General features: G+C 40.0%; 1 protein-coding gene across 1 annotated transcript in view; it reads right to left on the reverse strand.

The window, feature by feature from the left end:
* The window catches only part of THSD7A (thrombospondin type 1 domain containing 7A), a 283,581-nt gene that overhangs the window by 164,137 nt on the left and 97,626 nt on the right, over positions 1-21,818 (reverse strand). The window contains exon 6 of the mRNA XM_004702825.2: positions 21,322-21,534. Coding sequence (XP_004702882.1) covers positions 21,322-21,534 — 213 coding nt within the window. The remainder of the gene's footprint in view (positions 1-21,321; positions 21,535-21,818) is intronic.

A 21,818-nucleotide genomic window follows, 5' to 3' on the forward strand; every position in this document is an offset into this window, starting at 1 on the left:
AAAAAAAAAAATGCTGCCAGCTTACAGTTAAAGAACTGGGCAAATTCCAGATAGGAAAGGGAAAAAATGCATCTATGGTCTCGTCTCTACTTTTTATTAACAGAACCACACTGAGAAAGCTGCTCAGGCATTTCTTATAGAAAATGAAAGGTATCTTAGTGACAAATCGAAGAGCCTGAAAAAGCAGCAAAGCGCAATGAGCATACCTAGAGAATGACAACAATGAAGAAACATTTCCAGGACCAGATGGAGAGAGAACTCATTGGAATTCAGAATTGACAGAACTGACTGGTGAAGGAGCTCTGGTGGCCGGGTGGTTACTCATCGGGCTGCTATGTGCAAGGACAGCAGTTCAAAATCACCAGCCTCTTCTTGGGAGAAAGATGAGGCTTTCGACACCCGTCGAGAATTACTGTCTTGGAAAGTCACAGGAGTAGGTCTCTCTTGTTTTACAAGGTTGCTATGAGTTGGGAGCAACTTGATGGCAGTGACTAGCGGCTGTAAATACTTTTTACTTGCCTTATTTTCCTTCCCTCCCTCCCCATCCCCTTCTTCTCTTCTGTAATTCTTTTTTTTTTGAAGAGGAGAGTTTATTATAGTTTTCCAGTCCCTGATACATTATTGTGTGTTTTATATGTAGAGGAAATTAGTGGGAGATATTCTTTATTCTGTATTTACAGGTCTGAATAAAAAAATAGTCATCCTCCACTTGCTAGGCATAGAAAACCTCACCCTTTGAACTGGGTTAGGAGACAGTGAACTCTAAGCGTAGCACTAAAATTGCATGAGCTGTCTGTCAAGGTGGCTGAGTTAGGGGAGAATTTTGCATCTGTGAAAAGTGTCAGCAAGGAGTTGCTGGTGTTGCTGGTGCGTCCAGTTGGTTCTGACTCCCAGGGACCCGAAGTACAAGAGAATGAAACGCTGCGGAGTCCCAAGCCATCTTCACAATTGTTACTATGTTTGCGCCCATGATGCAGCCGAGGTGTCAGCCCATCTCTTTGAACAGCTCCCTATTCTTTGCTGCCCCTCTGCCATGCATGATGTCCTTTTCAATACACTCTCCTGAGAAAACGTCTAACATATGTGAGATGAAGACGTCTTGCCAGCCTCGCTTCTAGGGAACAGAGCTGTGTTAAGTACGGACCCAGTTTTTTGCATTAGGGTTGGAGTTTACTTGCCTACCATTAATTCTGGCCTATCCTTGTGTCTTTCACTGACTAATCCCAACACAGGGTCACCAAGTGCAAAGGTAGCAGTGTGTGAGTTAGTTTGGTTTGTTTGTCCTCATGATGCAGCGCCCGCAGATCACCTATGAAGAAGCTGATCTGCTCTACTGGAGGATGGCGACCACGTGAAGAAACGCCAGTGTGTTCCAGCTGAAGGCCAGCACTAACTGTCCTTCATGTGAGCCAGGTCATCTTGACCCTCGAGCTCAGCGGTTCTCAACCTGTGGGTCGCGACCCCTTTGGGCATCAAATGACCCTTTCAGAGGTATCGCCTAAGACCACATTTCTGATGTCCTTAGGAACCAAGACACCGCTCCTCTGTCTGTCTCCAGGCAGGTCTGCCCACCTGCAGATACGCCCACCTATGAGTACCTGGCATGAAGACTGGTACCCATGCTACACCATGCTTCAAGACAACATTTCATTTATTCGTCATTAGAAATAAATATTTCACATTATTTAAGTACATATTGTTTTTGTGATTGATCACTATGCTTTAATTACGGTCAATTTATAACAATGAAAATACATCCTGCATATCAGATATTTATGATGATTCATAACAGTAGCAAAATTACAGTTATTAAGTAGCAACGAAAATAATGTTATGGTTTGGGGTCACCACCACATGAGGAACTGCATGAAAGGGTCGCGGCATGAGGAAGGTGGAGAACCACTGCTCTAGCTGCAACCTAACCTCCACAAGTGAACCCAGGTGAATTCTGAATCGGGACGGAGAAGCAGGCGAGAGCTCAACTGTTGTTAAGTGACTTGGGGCTTGCTATTCACCCACAGTTAAACCCTAAATGGCCTGAGAGACAGGACGAAAATCAGAAAGCAGAATTATTGAAACCATGGGAAATTAGAGTCTGATGGAGAAGGTAGAAAGGTAAACAGAAAGAATCAAAGAAGATAGTTCAGGTAAGGAATGAGATGATTCTGTTAGGTTTAATCATTAAATTGCCAAATATGGTTGGTGTATGTTTTCTCTCCATAATGGTTTTTTTCTGCCCTGCTTTGTCTTAGGGCATCTCATCCCTTATGACAAAGGACGAGGCCATTTGGTTTTACATTTGCCATGTGACATGTAACTAACATTCCAAAAGATAATTTGTATAATGACATCAGAAGGTATTAAATTACTATTACTTAAACTTCCAGCTGAGGCCTTTGTTATGTATATCTTTCTTTTGATAACTTCAAAACTATAAAATTGTGGTAGTTATATAATCGTTTGTCAATTTGAGAGAATAAGAGTGAAGGGGTAGAGTATAGCCTGTCAATCAGGTCATAGCCAATGAGGCCTCTGTGTGGGCATGGCCTTCTCCTAAGGATTCTGGGAACTCCTGTCTTCCTCCTTGGAGGTGGGAGACACTCTGTCTCTTGGTTCATTCCCTGCAAGACATCCCTGTGGAGAAGACACATGGAAAGAGGCTGACGGATGCAGAGCTGAGCCACATGGCGACGCCTGCCAGCACAGAGATGCTTCTACCGCCACCGGTCCACAAGACCTTCCACCCACTGGCTTGTGATCTTCCTGCATTCAGCATGATTGCATGTTTCGTGAGTCTGAAGAGCAATTTACAGATTGGTATCAGACGTATGGACTAATATTGGACTTATGGATTTGATCTGGACTGGGCTGGGATATTTTCTCAATATTCAATTGCTCTTATATATAAACCTCTTTCTTATACACATATGAGTGAGTCTCCCTGGATTTGTTTGTCTAGTCTACTAGGAGTAACACAAAAATATTTTATACAATTGTATTCGTTTCTAAACTATTCTTAGAAAAAAAAAAAGAGAACCATTGATTCCCTCCCGGTGGTTTCCTTCAACATAAAATTTTATTTCAAAATGATGACCTGTGGTTAGCAACCAAGTCTTACTCTTCCATATATATAGATAAAATGTAAGGAATGAGATAAATCTTCTCCATTTAATAATTAAAGTTGATACAGATATCAACATCTTACAGTGACCCTGGTAGTGCTGCCCCTGTGAGTTCCCTGAGGCTATAAATCTTTACCAGAAAGTATAAATCTTTCCCAGGGAGCGGCTGATGGTTTTGAATTGACTAAAAGGCAGTGAATTTGGTGTTTTGTTTTGTTTGGCTGTTTAAAAATATCAATTTCAGATTCTGTAAGTCCCAAATAAACCAACATTGAAAAAGAACCACCACCACCCCTAAATTCTAAAAGGATATAGTAATTTTCCTCTTTACAATAAATTGAATAGAGTCTCAACCCAATTATTAGAAAAAAAACTCCTACCAACAGTGTTAAATGATACTAATTGTAAAATAAGAGACCTTAGATTTAAGCATAATATCCCATTTAATTATATTCCAAACACATTAACTGACTTAACATTGCACAGAAAGGAAAATTCTTAGTTGACTTATTGCCTGGATTATGGAAAGACAATTCAATTACAGGACATACCCTTGCATTTAAAAGATCAGCTTTTCCACGTAATGGCTCTGTAATGTGTGTCAAGAAGTAGATTCCAGTTCCAGGGGGGGATCATGCATTTGAAATTGGTCTCATCTAACTTGACAGGCATTTGAATTGATTGGAACTCAAAGGTTCTCACCAATGTTTGAGGAGTAAAATCTTTAACAAGGTTACATTCCACTTTTAACTTTAACAAAATTTAGCATAACTTTTAGTCTCTCTCTCTCTCTCTCACAGATAGTGAGATGCTCTTCCACAACACACAAAAAGAGATAAGAAAAAATAGAACAAAACACATACCCACACGGGGAAAAAAAAAAAAACATATATAAAAACGCCAAAACAAAAAAAAGAGACCCCACAGCGTAAAAAAACAAAAAACGCATATCAAAGAGATACACGATATCAGAAAAAAACCAAAAAAAATAAAGAATAAGAAGAAGAATTCTGCATCAGAATTGCAGGAAGGTTTAACAACCTACTAATAGCAAGACCTTGCTTGCTGAAAGTGAGGAGGACTTGAGGCACTTGTTGATGAAGAACAAGGATTGCAGTCTCTATACGGATTACAACTCAATCCTCATAACTAATTCCAATAGGTAACATCATAATAAATGGAGAAAAGATTGAATTTGTCCAGGATTTTGTCTTGCTGGGATTCACAAGCAATGCTCACAGAAACAGCAGTCAAGAAATCAAAAGACATGTTGCATGTTGCATTAGGTCAATCTGCTGAACAAGACCTCTCTAAAGTATTGAAAAGCAAGGGTATAACTTCAAGGACTACGGCACACCAGAACCAAGCTATGCCATTTTCAGTTACATCAGATGAATGTGGGAAAAGTTGGACATTGAATAAAGAAGACAAGAAGAATTGATACATCTGAATTGTGGTGCTGGTGAAGAACACCATGGATGACTAAGAGGACAAACGGACCTGCCTTGGAAGAAGTAAGACCAGAGTGCTCCTTAGAGGTAATATTTTGTCAGGAGAGACCAGTTTCTAGAGAGGGACATCATGCTTGGTAAAGTGGAAGAGCAGCCCAAAAGAGGACGGTCCTAAAGGAGATGGATTGACACGGTGTCTGCAACAATGGGCTTCACCACAGGAACAGTGGTGGGGACAGCCCTGGACCGGGAAGTGTGTTGTCCTGTCATGCACAGGGTCACTATGGGTTGGAAAAGACTCGATGACACCGAACACCACCACCACCACCAACATTTATGAATGTGTCATTAAATATTACATTTTTGAAAAGATAAAACTTATGCAAAATAAAGCAATTAAAAAACTTCGGGTGTCTTTGGATTCTCCAGCCTTCTGAAGTCTGTTTTCCATTAAAATTAAAATTGGATGACTTAAATTCTATTGGTATATCCAGGAACTTCATAAGTGGGGACAGACTCTCCCTCTATTTTTCCTAAGGATTTTCATTGAGTTAATATTTTTCTGATATATCTGATCTACCTTCATTGTCCAATATTAAATAGGCATTTCTAGGGTGATCATATTGCTTACTGTTCAAACCAAGACACTTTTGAGAGCAAGAAGAGGGTGTTAATCACCACCTACAAGAAACATCTAATACTGTCCTGAAGAAATGCTAATAACAAATAATAATGCTCTCCCGAATCATGAAGTCGTTAACAGATTGGATTGTATCTCTCAAAAGTGTGCCAACTTGGCTGGACAGTACTTTTCTGGCCTGGCAGTCAAATAATGGTATAATGTTGATGTTATGTACCAATGCCCCATAATTTAATCCCATCACAGTCCTGATCCAATGTAAAAGGAGTTTCTCTGGGGTCTGGCCCCCAATATCTTTTATTTCACAAGAGATGTGAGGAGAGAGGAGTGAGCAGAGCTCAGAGGGAACATCTATCAACAAGCACCAAGAAAGAACAGTGGGAAGGGAGTGCGCTTAGCTTCAAGGGACATTTGAATCAAAGCACACACAGGTCACCAAAGAATGCTGGGCCCACAGGTGCTGAAAGGAGACAAGAGCCTTCCCCCAGAGCCAACACTGAGAAAAGCCTTCCCCTAGACCTGGCACTCTGGATTCAGACTTCTAATCTCCAGAATTTCTAATCTCCACATTTCTGCTTATTAAAGCCATTCATCTGTGGTATGTTACAGCAGTAAGAGATAACTAGACAGACTATCATCTTTTCTAAAAGGCATTTCCATTTGGTTGTAGCTCCTCTTTTTGCTTCTTCTTGACTTTCACTTCTCTTCCTAGTGTATTCTGACATTTTCTTTCACCATTTCTAATTTGTTTCTATCTCTCTCATACTACCAGGGTATAACTTTAAAATTATTTTACAACTAATTTGTTTTGAAGAACAACTCATTATTTTGTTCCAGCTATTTTCCAGGTGACATAGAGTATACTTTGTTTTCCTCAGCCAAAATGCCCCAATAAAACATTTTTCTAAACTGGAAAACACAGGCCCTTACAGCCATTCCTCTACAGTATCAAAGTCATTACAATCAGCTTTCACCTTTTAAAATAAGCACAACATTTATATACCATCCTATTCCTCCTTTAATGGACAAATTACTGCTACCTGGCATGAAACTCCGAAGATCTCTTTCATTGGGTTTACATATCCATCTATAGATCACATTGCTAAAAGTCTGTCTTCTGACGAGTTGTCCTTGGAAACGTGGGGGATCTAGCCAATACAGAAAGCTGGAAGTTTCTGAGAATCACCCATCTCCCTTTAGCCAGCCTCTGTGAACCAACGGAACACTGGTACGATTGCATGAGTGTAAAGCCGTGTTCTCTGCTTCTGGAGCCACAATCTTTGAGAGGTGTCAATCACCTGCCAAAGAATCTCCCCTAATTAGAGTGAGTCTGCAAATTCACCTGAAATCACACTCTTCTTTGATTTTTCTTTGTACAGAAAATAATGTATCTGAGGCTTCTATACTTAGACAGGTCTACTTCCAAAGCTAGCCCTTGGCTGACTACCTAAATGTACAGAGGGTTTACTGGATGATGAGATCTGTTCACTATGTTTAAACTGCTCCTATTAAAATTACGTGGTTAAAGTAAAAATCTGTTTTCTCCTGGGAGTCAGAACTTTTGTGCAAGGATTATTGTGCCTATATGACTGTTCTCCAATAAAAAAAATCCTGGAACCTAGGCTTAGATAGAGTTTTCTGGTGGGCAACACTTCACATGCGTAGTCGCAATTCATTGGGAAAGACATTAAGTATGCCTGTGCGACTCCACTGGGAAAGGATTCTTGGCAGCTTGTGCCTCGTTTCCTTTGGACTTTTCCTACGTGTATTTTACTTATGTTGATATTAATGTGTACCTATTAGCAGTAATACACAAGACCTGGGAGAAGGACTACATGCGAGTCCTCTGAGTCCTAAAAACAACAAATTTCCAAGCCAAGGGATGGCCTTAGAGATCCTTGATACATTACCTCTTCTTCACATTGCTTGAGTCTCTTCATACGCTCTCCCAGGAGTAAGTCTTTTACCAAATTTCCTGCATACTTAATTTTGCCTACACAGTGTTTCATTCCGTTGTGCATAAGGTCTCTGTGGGGCAGAACCAAGTCAATGGCATCTAACAAAAAGTTTTAACCTGACCTATGCTTCAAGGAACACCAATGATTATTCTAAGTTAGCCAAATTATTGAGCTTAACTAAGAGCTTTCTAAGGAGCCCCGATGACCCAAAATGCAAGCACTCGCTTCTCATCCACCAGAAGCTCTGTGGTAAACAGATGTAATAATGTGTTCTCATAAAGTTCACAGCCTGAAAAACCCTAGAGGGCAGTTTTCTCTGTCACATGGAGTTGCATGAGTTGAAGTCAGCAGTAAGGCACACAACCGCATGAACCACTTATAACCATGAGTGTTGTCTGTGAGACAGATTATCAAAACCAGCAAAGAACAGAGTGCCCTGGGAAGACTGGCTGGTGTCAGAATAGGCTAAACGAAGGGTAAAGGGTGGAGACATGCCTGATCTCTGCTTGGTGGCAATGGGCCTTTGGTTCGTATGGGTATAAATTATTCTTCTCCCTTGTCCCCAAGAACAACAGATGTGGCCCCCACACCTTTTACCTACTTTTATGGAATAAACATATCAACAGGTAAAGCTATTATTTCTCAAAATACCTTATACATGACTGAAAGACGTATTTCCATCTCTTAACCCTTCCCCTACAAATTCTTTGATTTACGCCAAACCAAATTGGCAGTTTGGGGATCCTTGAGAGCCTCCAATTACGTTTCTTGTAAATGTTCTTTGAGTTGGTGAACTAAGAAAACTTTGAAGGGGGAAGAGTCGGGCTGTCAGATAGATGGAGTAGTTTTCCCCATTGCATTCTCATAGGGTGGGCCTGGAGGAATTAGCATTGGTGTGAGAAAAAAGAGTCCTCAGTACAACTTTTCAGGTTGGCTTTTTTTTTTTCTCCTCTCACCAATAAAGTTTTCAGTTTTCTTAAAACTTATTCATAAGTTGTCCTGTGTACTTAAGGAAAATCTATCTATCCATGGTACGAACCCCCAAAATATCTACAATAATTTTGTGAGCTGAACCCTGCCAGGAAATTTGGACTGGCCCAGCCGACTGTTTTTTTATTTTTCCTTAAGGCAGCTGAAATGAGACAAAGATGGATGTGCAGCTGGGAAAACTTGCGTGCAGCTATCCCCTGCACTGCTGGCGTAGACAGGATTAAACATGTTTTGTTTGTAATAAATCCATGCTCGCTGACCTGGAACGCCACTAGCAACACTTTGTTATGCACACTCTCTCTATATAAGTCTACCTCTCTCCTCACTGAGGGGTGTGTGTGTTTTCTTATATTTAGGTTCCTGGTGGTGAAGTTGGTTAAGCACTTAGTTGATAACCAATAAATCAGTGGATTAAATTTATCAGCCGCTCCATGGGAAGAGATGTGGCAATCTGAGAAACCAATGAGGAATTTTTACTCTGATTTTAAGCTCTCCATGAGTTCAAACTTATTACATATGTGGGAAGAGATCATGGAAAAGCTTGATATCAGCAGCTAAAATGAGGTTGGGGTGACTGTGGAACAGCTCATCAATTACACATATGTTAAGTTCAGGCTGAAGCTGAAGAAAATCGAATGAGTCCACAAAAGCCAAAATATGATTTTGAGTCATCCCACCTAAATTTCAAGAACATCTCAAGAACAGAATTGATGCCCTGAACCCTAATGACAGAGACCTGAGAATGAGCTACACGAAGGCATCAATGACATCAATCATAAAGAAGTGAAGAGGTCATTAAAAAGACAGAAAAGTGGATGTCAAAGTGGATGTCACAAGAGACTCTGAAACTTGCTCGTAATTGAAGAGTAGCTAAGTCAAATGGAAGAAATGATGAAATAAAAGACCTGCACAGAAAATTTCCAAGTACAACTTGAGAAGACAAAGTAAAGATTATAATGAAAGATGTAAACATCTAAAGCTAGAAAACCAACAAGGAAGGACACATTCTCCATAGCTGAAACGGAAATAACTCAAGAAAATATTCAAGCCTTGAGGTGCATTACGGAAAGTTTCTATTGGCAAAATATTGAGTAATGTGTGAAGTAGCAAAATAATATGGAAACAATGAACAGACTCACTGTAGTACACTGAACTAGTCAACCATTTCAAAAGGCAGCATATGAGCAAGAACCAGTGGTACTGAAAGAAGTTGTTCAAGCTACAATGAAAGAATCAGGACAAAACAAGGGTACAGGAATTGATGGAATACCAATGGAAATATCTCAACCAGCTCATGAAGCATTGGAAGCACTCACTCGTCTGTGCCACAAAATTTGGAAGAAAGCTACTTGGCCAATTGACTGTAGAGAACCATATTTGCACCCATTTCAAAGAAAGGTGACCCAACAGAATGCACAAATTATAAACTGATATCATTGATACCACATGCAAGTAAAACGTTACTGAAGATCAGTCAAGAACAGTTCCAGCAGTACATTAACAGGGAGATGCCAGCCGTTCAGGCTGGATTCAGAAAAGGATGAGGAACAAGGGGTGTCAATGCTGATGTCAGACGACCATGGCTAAAATCAGAGATTACCAGAAAGATGTTTGCTGTATTTCATTGACTATGCACAAGCAATCAACTGTGTGGATCATAACAAACTATGCCTAGTTTTCAATAGAATGAGAATTCTAGAACACATAATTGTGTTCCTGTAGAACCTATACATGGATAAAGAGGCAGTTGTGCAAACAGAACAAGGGAATGCTGCATGGGTTAAAATCAGGAAAGGTGTGTGCCAGGATGAGATCCTCTCGCCATATGCTGAGCAATTAATCAGAGAAAGTGGATTGTATGAATTCAGCCTCAGGAGTGGAGGAAGGCTTATTAACAACGTGCATTATGCAGATGACACAACCTTGCTTGTGGAACTGGAGGAAGATTTAAAGCACTTGCTGATGAAGATCAAGGACTGCAGCCTTCAAGGTGGATACAACTCAAGTAAAGGAAACCAGTACCAGTGGATCCAGTCCTCCCTTTGCAAGAACAGAGTTAGCATTTCACTGGGTAAATTAGAAACAGATTGGCATGTAATGAATACACACATACACATGCTTGCATAATGTAATTTCTTTCTGTGTGAATTAAATGTGTGTGTATGTTTCTTCTTTTCACTTACATATAAGGAATCTTCAAAATCTTTTTGAAAAAAATCTATTATCTTTTAGTTCCAATTTTCCACAAACTTCAAGTTTTATAATCCAGTAAATCTCAGAATACCACAGGGGCAGTTCTACTTTATCCTCTAGCGCTACTGTGAATCAAGGGCAGTAAGCTTGAACATATGACTTGGTTTATACTATTCTGTTTGAAACATCGAATCTCTGAGTGAAAGTTCTTAATAGTCCATGAGTTAGTCTGGTAGACTAGAGAAACAAAATTCATAAACACTCATATTTATATAAGTGAGAGTTTTATATAAAGAGTAAGTATACATTAAGAAAGCATTCCAACCCAGTCCAAGCCCATAAGTACGATATTGTCCCATTTGTCCAACACCAATCTACAAAGTCCTCCTCAAACTCACAAAACACACACAATGACACCAAATGCAGGACAATCAGTGGCCAATAGGTAGAAAGTCTTTGGATCCAGTGTCAGTATTAGGGCTTCTCCAGCACCCAAGACTGCATCAGGGTAGATCCATGTGGCTTTTTCTCAGGGGTGTCTCAGAGGAAGAGAGCCTTGCCAGATGACCATCAGAGAGCAAGAAACCAAACAGGTGAGGCTCACCGTGCCATTTTATCTCTCTGCCCTTCAATTAATCCCACATGTGTTCATCAGCCAGGTTGGCACAATAAACCTTAACTATCACAGTCCTGTAGTTTTTAACCATGGTGACATGAGACACTGGAGAGTCACCATCTGGTCTTGGGTGTACACAAGCCATGTATTATTTAAATAATTTTAAATAACACAATCATTTCAATAACAAAATTAGTGCACTTTAGAGAGTAACCATATAATACACATCAATTATTTGATATTGAGATGATTTGCTCCACACCCAACCCCATGGCCATTGAGTCAAATCTGATTCACAGTGACTTTATATAGAGTTTCTGATGCTTTATCTTTATAGGAACAGGCAGCCTCTTTCCCTCCACCCGTCTTTAAAGAGTGGTTGGTGGGTTGAATCAAGCACTTTGTGATCACAAGGGCTCCTTATGCTTTTCCAAGTGGGAAAGATAAGAATCCAGTCAGAGACCCACTGCTTTAAGAACATCTAAGTATATAGTGAAGGCCATGGCCAATGGCTGTCATTCCAGCTCCACTTGTTCTTAGCTATCTTGGAATCAGACACAGCAATCCAATATGTTATGGTTTTACAAGTGTTGTAAATAAAAACAATAAGCAACTGCTTTTGAGTCTATTAAGACTAATGGAAATCCCACGTGTACAGAGGTAGAATGATATCTATAGTTTTTCCAAAAGTGGGCAATATCACCCCCTATAGGGGCATGAGAATGATTCAGGGAATCTGCAAGCAGATACCTACACTTAATCCTGGATTATGGGCTATAGGACTAGTTAATTGCCAGGGGAATGCTGAGTAATTTTTGCATTTGAAAAGAAGACAGTAGGCCAAATAAGTTTGGGAACCTCTGATCTGATCTGTAGTGTTTTCAATGGCTGATTCTTTGTAATTCAATCACCAGGCCATTTTCCCAGGGTCCTCTGGGCTAGTGGTTCTCAACTTTCCTAATGCTGCGACCCTTTAATATGGCTCCTCATGTTGTGGTGACCCCCAACCACCGAAAATATGTGTTTTCCAATGGTCTTAGGCAACCCCTGTGAAAGGGTCATTCGACCCCCAAAGGGGTTGCAACCCACAGGTTGAGAACCACTGCTCTAGGCAGACTGGGACTCTAACCTTTTGGTTAGCATCCAGGTACTTTAGCTGTTTGCACCACCCAAAGTCTTCACTGAAACTACTAGTTTTTTATTTTACATAGGTAAATCATATAGGAACGTGTGTGTCAAACATGTGAGACATGCTTATATATGTTCAGTTACCTTTTACTAACATGAAAAATTTAAATATACACAGTAGTGCAGGTATTTTGAAACTGCTAAGGTTCTCAGTATAACTCAGAAAATAAAGTAACAAAACTTACTTAAAATTCATCCAGAGATATAGCAATGTTTTAATATCCGTACATGGCAATGAAATACAGATGTCATCATTTATTTATATTATTAACCAATATTTTTATTGGAATACCAACCAAACAACAACAAACTCTCATTCATCTCGTTGATTCTGATTTGTAACAATGCTGCAGGACAGAGGAGCGCTGCCCTGTGCGTTTCCAAACGCTGTAAATCTTTACTTGAATCCAGAATCTCACCCTTTTCCCAAAGAATAACTGGTGGCTTCAAACTGCTGACCTAGCCTTTAGAAGGTCAATGAGTAACCCGATATGCCACCAAAGCTCCATCCAGAGGAAAGGGTAAATGAACACAATATTTGGTGTGTATGTCCCTCTTCCGTATGGGACCTGTAAGACAATAGATCTCCCCTGGCCCCTTAAGACTATTAACTTTGCTTTATTCTGTCTCTAACTAACCAATTTGGAACAAAATTTTCTGGACTTAGCAAATTTGCATTGAAAAACATAAGGAGAAATGATCCAAATGATCCAAAATGCAAACAGAACAGAGTTTCAGTTCTCATAGTTATAACATCTTCTAAGGCCCCTATCTCCTCCATGCCCTGCCCCAGTTACTGCCTGCAAAGCTTTAGATGAGTCCTGCCTTTGTGGACATACCGTTTGAAGACCTTTAAACGTGAGCACTATCTTTTCCTATTAAACAAAAAATGTTTCTCTCTTTCTGTGGAGTCTGTCATCAGAGCGCTTGTCAGTCGTGCGTTCCTGCTAAACCCACCGCTACGTCCATCACAGAAGCTCAGCATGCCCTGCTAGCCACTCTCACAGCCTGTCCTGAGCCAGCTCCTCTCAAGAAAGCAGGAGGGCTGTACAACAGCATCAGCAAATTTTATCGATCTCTGAACTCGTGGACAAAAATATTTCAGGCAAAAATAGAGATTGTAAATGCTTTGAGGTCATTAAGAGAGTTAAGAAATTTGTGAGGAATGTGGGAAGAAAAACGTCTTTTTAGTGTTTGCTAGATTTATCAGCTCTAATTCCGCATTTCCCTAGCTGAATTTTAACTTAATTGTAAATTTAAAATCTATAGTTTCAGACCAGGCCTAGAGAGAAAGTCTGTACCAGTAATCAACTTTAATTCCCTGGACCCCGTTTAATTTCAAAACAGCATTTGGCACAGCTGCTAACCACTTACCAGGTGATCACACCGGAGAAGTATTTGCAGGTGTCCTGCTTTTGCTCTAGTTCTGTCAGCACCATCACGGTTCGGTTTAGCACCAATGTAGGCCCTTGGGGTTGTCCTAACACAGAATTTTTCTGGGTTTATACTAAGGTGACCAGACGTCCCACTTTGGGCAGACAGTCCCGATTTTTGGTGCTGTAAAAAAGTCCTGATTTTTTGAAAGAATGCACGACAAGCTAGAGAATGGTCTATTTGGTTCATAGGGACTAAATTTTTAATCAAGACACCCCACCCCCTGGTCAATGGTGTCCTGCTTTAAATCTGGTCACTTTAGTTTATACATAACCCCCTGTGCTTAAATCAGTAAAAAAAAGTATTTGAGTTGCATACAGCTCACTAATACCAGGAGACAAAATTTAATTAGGAAATACAGATCCCGGCAAGGCAAGGAAAAAAATGTGGTAGTGTACTCCCATAAACATTTACATCCTTGAAAACACAGGAAACCCCTCTCCTCAGTCCTATTCAGTCCCTGTAAGTGGGAATCACTTGGGGCCCCAATAAAGGACAGCAATCACAAAGCTGAATGTCTACTGTGTTCATCTTTTAGTTCATTTCTATTGTAAGTAGACAAGATACGCTGATTTATTATTATTTTGGGGGGGTGAGTTCATTGCTTTGTTCTTTAAGGAGCTCGCACATCGTACTTCTCAGTACACTTCGCTCAGCTTGTTCTCACAAGACAATTCCGGAGGTGACTGTCTGTCTTATAAAACAGTATGAATAAAGAGTTACCAAGGGTGATAGACAAACATGGGTCTAATTGTTACTACAATAACTCAGAATGAAAAGAGAGAGCCACTGAGTGTGAATTAGGATGTGACAGGGAGGAGAACGAAACACAATGGGCTTCTCTGGCTTTGTTTGCAATAGGGGCCAACCCCCAGGTATAATCTTCTTTGTCTCTTTCTCCATTCATAGAACTGGGAAGAGCTAGAAAAAAGATGTGTCATAGCTAATAAAATCAACACAGGGAAAAGAAATAGATGCATCATTAAAGGTTCAGAGCAATTATCCCATCATTACCTACCAGCCTTAAGTGCTAGTCCAAATTTTACCCCAAACTGCCCTGCAGGGCTATCCTGGATTCGAGACAAAAGATGACACCGCATGTTTCAGTCAAAGGCTAATATCTCAGTAACAGCACTCTGTCAGTTTCCCACAACACAGTAGGTTTGTCTGCTGAACAGTGACTGAGTCACAGGAGGAAACAATACTGCTTGCTGGAAGAAAATCGGATGGAAAGAATTATGATGGCTGACAGATGGTTCAGTGCCCCTAAGGGGTTACCAGAATGTTTCTGCATATGCTGTAAACAGCGTAAACTGTCAACCACGAGACCCTGGGGTCTGGGGCTCATGCGGCTGTGACGTGCACAGTCATAGCATTTGCCAGTTAGAAGGATCTATGTTTTAAACTCTGTCTGGAGGAAACCTGGTGGCTCTTCAGTGTGACTCAAGAATATTTGAGGGAAACAGAAATCTCCCTAAAATGGTAGCTTGATTTCTGGGAAATACTTAAAACTCCTATGTCAGGGCTACCATGAAGAGAGAATGCTTTCAAAGGCAAGTCAGCTGTAAAGGTCCAATGTAAACTCCTGCAGTTCAGATTTTAAAAAAATCTACAAAAAGCTACCTGATAAGCAGACCAATGATCTCCCTAGATGACAGGTCCCAGACTCTAAAGTTTTTAGACCATTACGTTTCATGTCACGTTAGCCTTGATTTTGAATAATAACATTAAGACACAGTATACGTGGTGGGGCGCTGGACTTCTAAAGTCAGGTCCACTGCCTTTGTAACCCTTCTTTATGTCATATGTTATAGTACAAATTTTGTATGTTCAATTAAAACATGATATTTTACATGATAAAGTACAAATATCACCCGGGGAAATGCCATCCTTATGTTATACTTTGAAGTTTGGCATTCTTAGCCTGGTGATGATTTGTTATTTTGCAGGGTGAAGAAAGAAGGCTCCCAAGGAGGTGGACTGGCCCGGTGGCTGCTACCCTGAGCTCACCCACGACAGCAGTGGTGAGGGGGGCGGAGGACTTCGACGACGCTCATTCGGTTGTCCACAGGGTCACCGTGGAACCAGGTCTATGGCACCTTACAACACCATCATCTTTATCATTCATGGTGGAACCCCGAAAGTCTGCCCCTTAAGAAAGGAGGCAAGCATGCCTGATTTTGTCACTTCTTCCACATTATACTGCCAGTTCTAGCCAGAGAAATTTTGTTAGAGAAAAAGAAAATAAGAAAAAGATTTCCACATCTACTTGACGATGACTTGATCTTATATACAGAGAATCCAAAGAATTCACACACACACACACACACACAATTGTTAGAGCCAATAAATAAGGTCAGCCAAGTTTCAGAATAAAATCAACATTCAAAAATCAGTTGTATTGGCAACATACGTACAAATGTGCTTGACACAATGGATGGATGGATGGATTGTGATAAGAGTTGTACGAGCCCCCAATAAAATAGTTTTTAGAAAAAATCTGTTGTATTTCTATATACTAGTGAGGAATAACATAAAGTGGAAAAACAAACCAAAACAAAAAATGACACCATTTGTGATAACAAAATATATTTAGGAGTAAATTTAGCCAGAGAAGTATGAGACATACACACAAAAACCTATAAAACATAGTGAAATAATTTTTTAAAAAACGTATATAACTGGATTGTTGTTAGGTACCAGTGTAGGTTCTGATTCATAAGGACCCAGCGCCTAACAGCGGGACACACTGCTGAGCCCTGTGCTCACCCTCACAATGGATGTTGTAGCTGAGCTCACTGCAGCGGGCTCCGTGCCAATCTACCTCCGTCAGTGTCTCCTCTCCAGTGCTGACTTCCTGTTTTACTGAGAATGATGTCCTTCTCCAGGGACTGGATTCTCCTGATGATGTGTCAAAGAAAATAAAGTTTCACCATCCTTGATTCTAAGGAGCATTCCAATCATACTTCTTGGCCAAATTTGCTTGTTCTTTTGGCAATTCACCATACTTTCAATATTGATTATTCAAAATGTTATTCTGTGGTCTCCCTTATGCATTGTGCTGATTTCACATAATATGAGGTAATTAAAAATATAATGGCTTGCTTCAGTTGAGCCTGAGTCTTCTAAGTGACATTTTGATCTTTAACACTTTAAAGAGATGCTGTACAACAGATATTCTGTTGTAATACACCTTTTGATTTCTTGACTGCTGCTTCCATGTGTTGATTGTGAATCGTAGTGAAATGTAATTCTTCACAACTCAAACTTTTCCCTGTGTATCACCATGCTGTCAATTGATCCAGTTGTAAGGACCATTTTTACACTGAGTTGAAATCCACAATGGAAGCCGCAATCTTTGATCTTCATCAGCACGTGGTTCATGTCCCCCTTGCTTTCAGCAAGCAAGGGAGCGTCAGCTGCACCTCGCCGGTTGTGAATACGCTTTCTTCCAACCCTACTGCTGCATTCTTTTTCTTGGATTCCAGCTTCTCGGATTATCTTCTCTGCATACAAATTGAGTAAGTATGTTGAGAGTATGGAACCCTGACACCTTTTCTGATTTTAAACCATGCTTTGATTCCTTTATTCTGTTTTAATGAAAGCCTCTTGGTCTGTGTACAGTTCCATATGTTCACGAAGTGCTCTGGAATTCCCGTTCTTTCCAATGTTATCTATAGCTAGCTATTTTCTGTGCAGTCAAATGCCCGTACACACTCAATACAAGTAAACTTGCTTCTGGTAGTCTCTGTTCTCAGGCAAAACAGAACAATGGTATCCCTCCCTCCATGTCCTCTACTGAAGCCAGTTTACATGTCTGGCAGTTTTTAGTTGATGTACTATTACAACCACTTAAAAATGATCTTAAAAAAAAAAAAAAAGATCTTCACCACAATTACACCTGCATGTGCTTCAGTGATATTTTTCAATAATTTCTGATTTCTCTTAGGTACCCTTTTATTAGGATGGGCATAAATATGGCTTTTTTCCAATAGCTTCATCACATAGCTCTCTCCCAACAAGTTAGTGCTTTATCAGCTTGTTGAAATGTTTCAATTGGTGTTCTGTAAATTTCTAGAGACTGTCAGTGCAGCTTGGATTTCTTCCTTCAATACAATTGGTTCTTGATTTATATTACCTTTTGAAATTGTTGAACATCAATCTTTCTTTCTTTTTTCTAAAATGACCCTGTGTATTCTTTCCATACTTTTTGATATTTATTGCATCATTCAGTATTTTGCACATAGAACCCTTTAACACACAAGTAGGGATTATACTCTTCCCTCCATTTCTTTCAGCCTGAGATACACTGGGCATGCTCTTTCCTTGTGGCTTTCTGCCTCCATGTCTTTGCCCAGTCCTGTACAATCGTTTCCTCTGACTCCTAGAGCTCGCCTTGGAAATGTCAGGTTTTGCGCTTTTCCTTGATCATTCCTTCCGTTCACGTCAGCTGCACTATGTTCAAGAGCAAGCTGCAGAGTCTCTTCTGAAATCCACTGTGGTCTGTCAGGTTTTTGAACTGTGGTGGTTAGAGTGTTGCTGCAATGGTCATTGCTATGCCACTGGTTATTTCAAATAACAGCAGGGTTACTCATGGTGAACAGGTGTCTGCAATTTCCAAGTTATGAACAGACTAGGAAAAAGAAATAGTCTGCCCACTTCTGAGGGATTAGCCACTGGAAACCTTGTGAATATAAATGGATAAAACATAATATCGCTGGGAGCGTGGAGTGGAGATCCAAAGCCCATCTGTAGACAATTGAACATTCCCTTACAGAAGGGTCACAAGGAAGAGATGAGCCAGTTCGGGTGCCGTATAGCATTGATGAAATATACAACTCTCCTCTAGTTCTTTAATGCTTTCTTCCCCCAACTATCATGATCCCAATTCTACCTTACAAATCCAGTCAGACCAGAGCATGTACAAGAGTACAGATAAGAGCTGGAAACACAGGGAATCCAGGACAGATAAACCCCTCAGGACCAATAATGAGAGTAGGGATACCAGGAGGGGAAGGGGAAGGTAGGAGGGGAAGGGGGGAACTGATCACAATGATCTGCATATAACCCCCTCCCTGGGGGACAGACAATAGAAAAGTGGCTGACGGAAGACATTGGTCAGTGTAAGACATGAAAAAATAATAATAATTTATAAATTATCAAGGGTTTGTGAGGGAGGGTGGATGGGGAGGGAGGGGAAAAATGAGATGATACAAAGGGCTCAAGTAGAAAGAAAATGTTATGAAAATGACGATGGCAACAAATGTGCTTGATACAATGGATATATGTATGTATTGTGATAAGAACTGTGTGAGCCTCCAATAAAATGATTTAAAAAAAAAAGAAAATGATGATTTGTACAACATATGTACAAAAGTGCTTGACATAATAGATGGATGGATGGGTTGCGATAATTGCTGAATGATCCCCGAATGAAATGATTTTTTTTTTTTAAAAAGAAAGTAAAATTCCCCAAACACAATATTGCTAACATTAAATATTCCCCAACTTGATCCTCGGTGAGAATGCAAAAAAGAGAAAAAAACGAGAGTCATCAAACTCACTGCCATTGAGTCACCGCAAGAGCTAGCGTGCGAACACCCACGGCTTTTACTGTGAGTTGCCAAAATAAGCTTGAGCAGGAAGAAAATTGGAGGACTCACATTTCCCAATTCAAAATTTGGTGCAAGGCTATAGTAATCATAATAATATGAAACTGGTATAAAGACAGAGATACAAATAAATGGACTGAATTGAGAGTCATGAAATAAACCCACACATCAATGGTAAATTGATTTGGAAAGGAAGTACATACCATTCAAAAAGGAAAAAACAGAATCTGTTTATTTTTGCAAGATTGTACTAACTTAATTGGATTTTTCACATGTAAAGAGTGAAGTTGGATCCTTATATTTTATACGAAAATTAACTCAAAATGGATCAAAGACCTAAATGCAGCAACTAAAAGAATGAAAATTCGAGAACATTTCATGAGCATGTGGAACTTGTACATACAGCAAGAAGTATTCACTGAAACAGAATAAAGGAAATACATTAACAAAAATAAAAGGAAATAAAACTCAGAAGAAAATTACAAGGAAAAATAATCAAGACTTTGGATTAGGTAATAATTTCTTAAATATGATACCAACTGCTTAAAAAATACAAAATAAAGAAATAGATGAATTTATTTTTTTCCAAATTAAACTTGTGTATCCAAGGATGCTATAAACAAAGGAAAAGATAACCTATAAGAACGGGAGAAAATATTTGCAAATCATGTATTTGATAAGGGTCTAATATTTTTGATTATATAAAGAACTCTTGCAACTCAACAACAAAATAGATAACTCAATTTACAAAGAAGCAAAAGATCTGAATTGATATTTCTCCAAAGAAAAGTCATAAACTATCAACAAGCACATGAAAGACTATCCAGCATAATTCCAAACTACAAAGTCACTGCCATCAAATCGACGCTGACTCCTAGCAATCCTATAGGACAGGGCAGCACTTCCCTTGTGAGTTTCCGAGACTAACTCTTTACAGGAACAGAAAGTCTCCTCTTGCTCCCTCAGAGGGACTGGTGGTTCCTAAGTGCTGCCTTTCCCTTCCCCGCCCAATGTGTAACTCCCATGCCACCGGGCATTTCAGCGCAGTCAGTCATTAGCAATGCTATGTGACATCAAGGTGGCTGGGGCACGCAGGAACTCTGTACAGAATGAAACCCTGCCTGTCCTGTGCCCTCCTCATATGTAACGCTGCAGCTGCGTGTCTGCCCTTCTCCGTGAGGGCCTTCCACTTTTTCACAGCCACTAGGATGGTCAAGTTAAAAGCAAAAAACAAGGTATAAAATGACAAGTGTTGACAAGATGTATAGGAGAAACTGAAATCTTCACACATTGCTAAGACGGCGGAACTGCTACGGAAAACATTTCATGGTTCCTCAATAAATGGATACGACAATGATCAGACAGCCCAGCAATTCCGATTGCCGGCACAGGGCTCTAAGAAGTGAAAGCAGCTACTCACGCAGATACCACGGAAACATCCACGCAGCCAAGCACAACAGTCAAAGAACGGAAAAACAGTAACTGCAAAGCAACACAAACAACCAAGGTCCACTAACAGATGGATGAATCGATACAATGTAATACATACAACAGAATGCTAGCTAGTTATAAAAAGGAATGAAGTACTCTACATATTACAAGGTGCATGAACCTTGAAACCATTAGGAGAAGCCACATATAGATTAATTTATAAGAAATATCCAGGCTAAGCAAACCCATAGAGATGAAAAGCAGATTGGCAGTTTTCAGAAACGCAGGGAAGGGGCGTGACTGAGTAGCTTCCCAATGCTTAAGGGGGCTCTGAGATCCGGGAGTGATGAGAGCTACACAATACAGGGAATGTGATGCAGACCACCGAATTGCAAACTTCAAGACGGTGACAACAGCAAATGGTATGTTATGTGTACTTCACAGTACTTAAAAGTTTGTAGTTAAATAGTCCATTTATAATTTTAATATTGATTACATGTTAATATTACAACAGTATTGGGCTAAACAAAATATATGATTTGAAGAAAGGTAAGAAAGGAGGGAAGAAGAGAATGAAGTAGGTACTTCTATGATAAAGACGACACAAGATTTTAACTGAAGGTCAGAAACAGATCTCTAGGGTTTAGCAGACATTCATAAAAACATGACAGCTACATTGGTCTCACCATCACTATTGATGCACACGACCTCTTGAACTTGAGTGCCTGGCCCACACTCCTTTCCATTATCCGGTTCACAGTCTCCGAGCCTCACTGCTTTCCACTCATAGCAGGATGGCTCCTCGCAGGGAATGGCTTCCAGCAAGTGAGGGCAGTTTTCAGGGCTCCCAGTGCCGCCGCGAGGCTCATTGGTGATGTGCCGCTTTCTCAATTTGAAACCTGTTATTGGAAGAAAAAATAAAACAGATGCAGACATTGTTACCATCCGGGGTTAGGTATTTCAGAAATCAGAACTAAACCATGGATTGAAAGCTTACTGAATGAATAAGTCATATATCTTTGAATCACCCATATAGCCCCCAATTCTGACTTAATATGATGAACTCTTACTAATTATTTAGTAAATCAATATGAGTGAATCACCTAAAAGACAAAAAAAGGAGAGTGTTTGATTTTAGCTTATTACATGTCTCCCTCTCATGGCCTGGGGCTTGGGGAGAGGT

The sequence above is a fragment of the Echinops telfairi genome, unplaced genomic scaffold (assembly GCF_000313985.2).
Source record: "Echinops telfairi isolate 266 unplaced genomic scaffold, ASM31398v2 ScPeMD7_23;HRSCAF=83, whole genome shotgun sequence".
Classification (NCBI taxonomy): domain Eukaryota; kingdom Metazoa; phylum Chordata; class Mammalia; order Afrosoricida; family Tenrecidae; genus Echinops; species Echinops telfairi.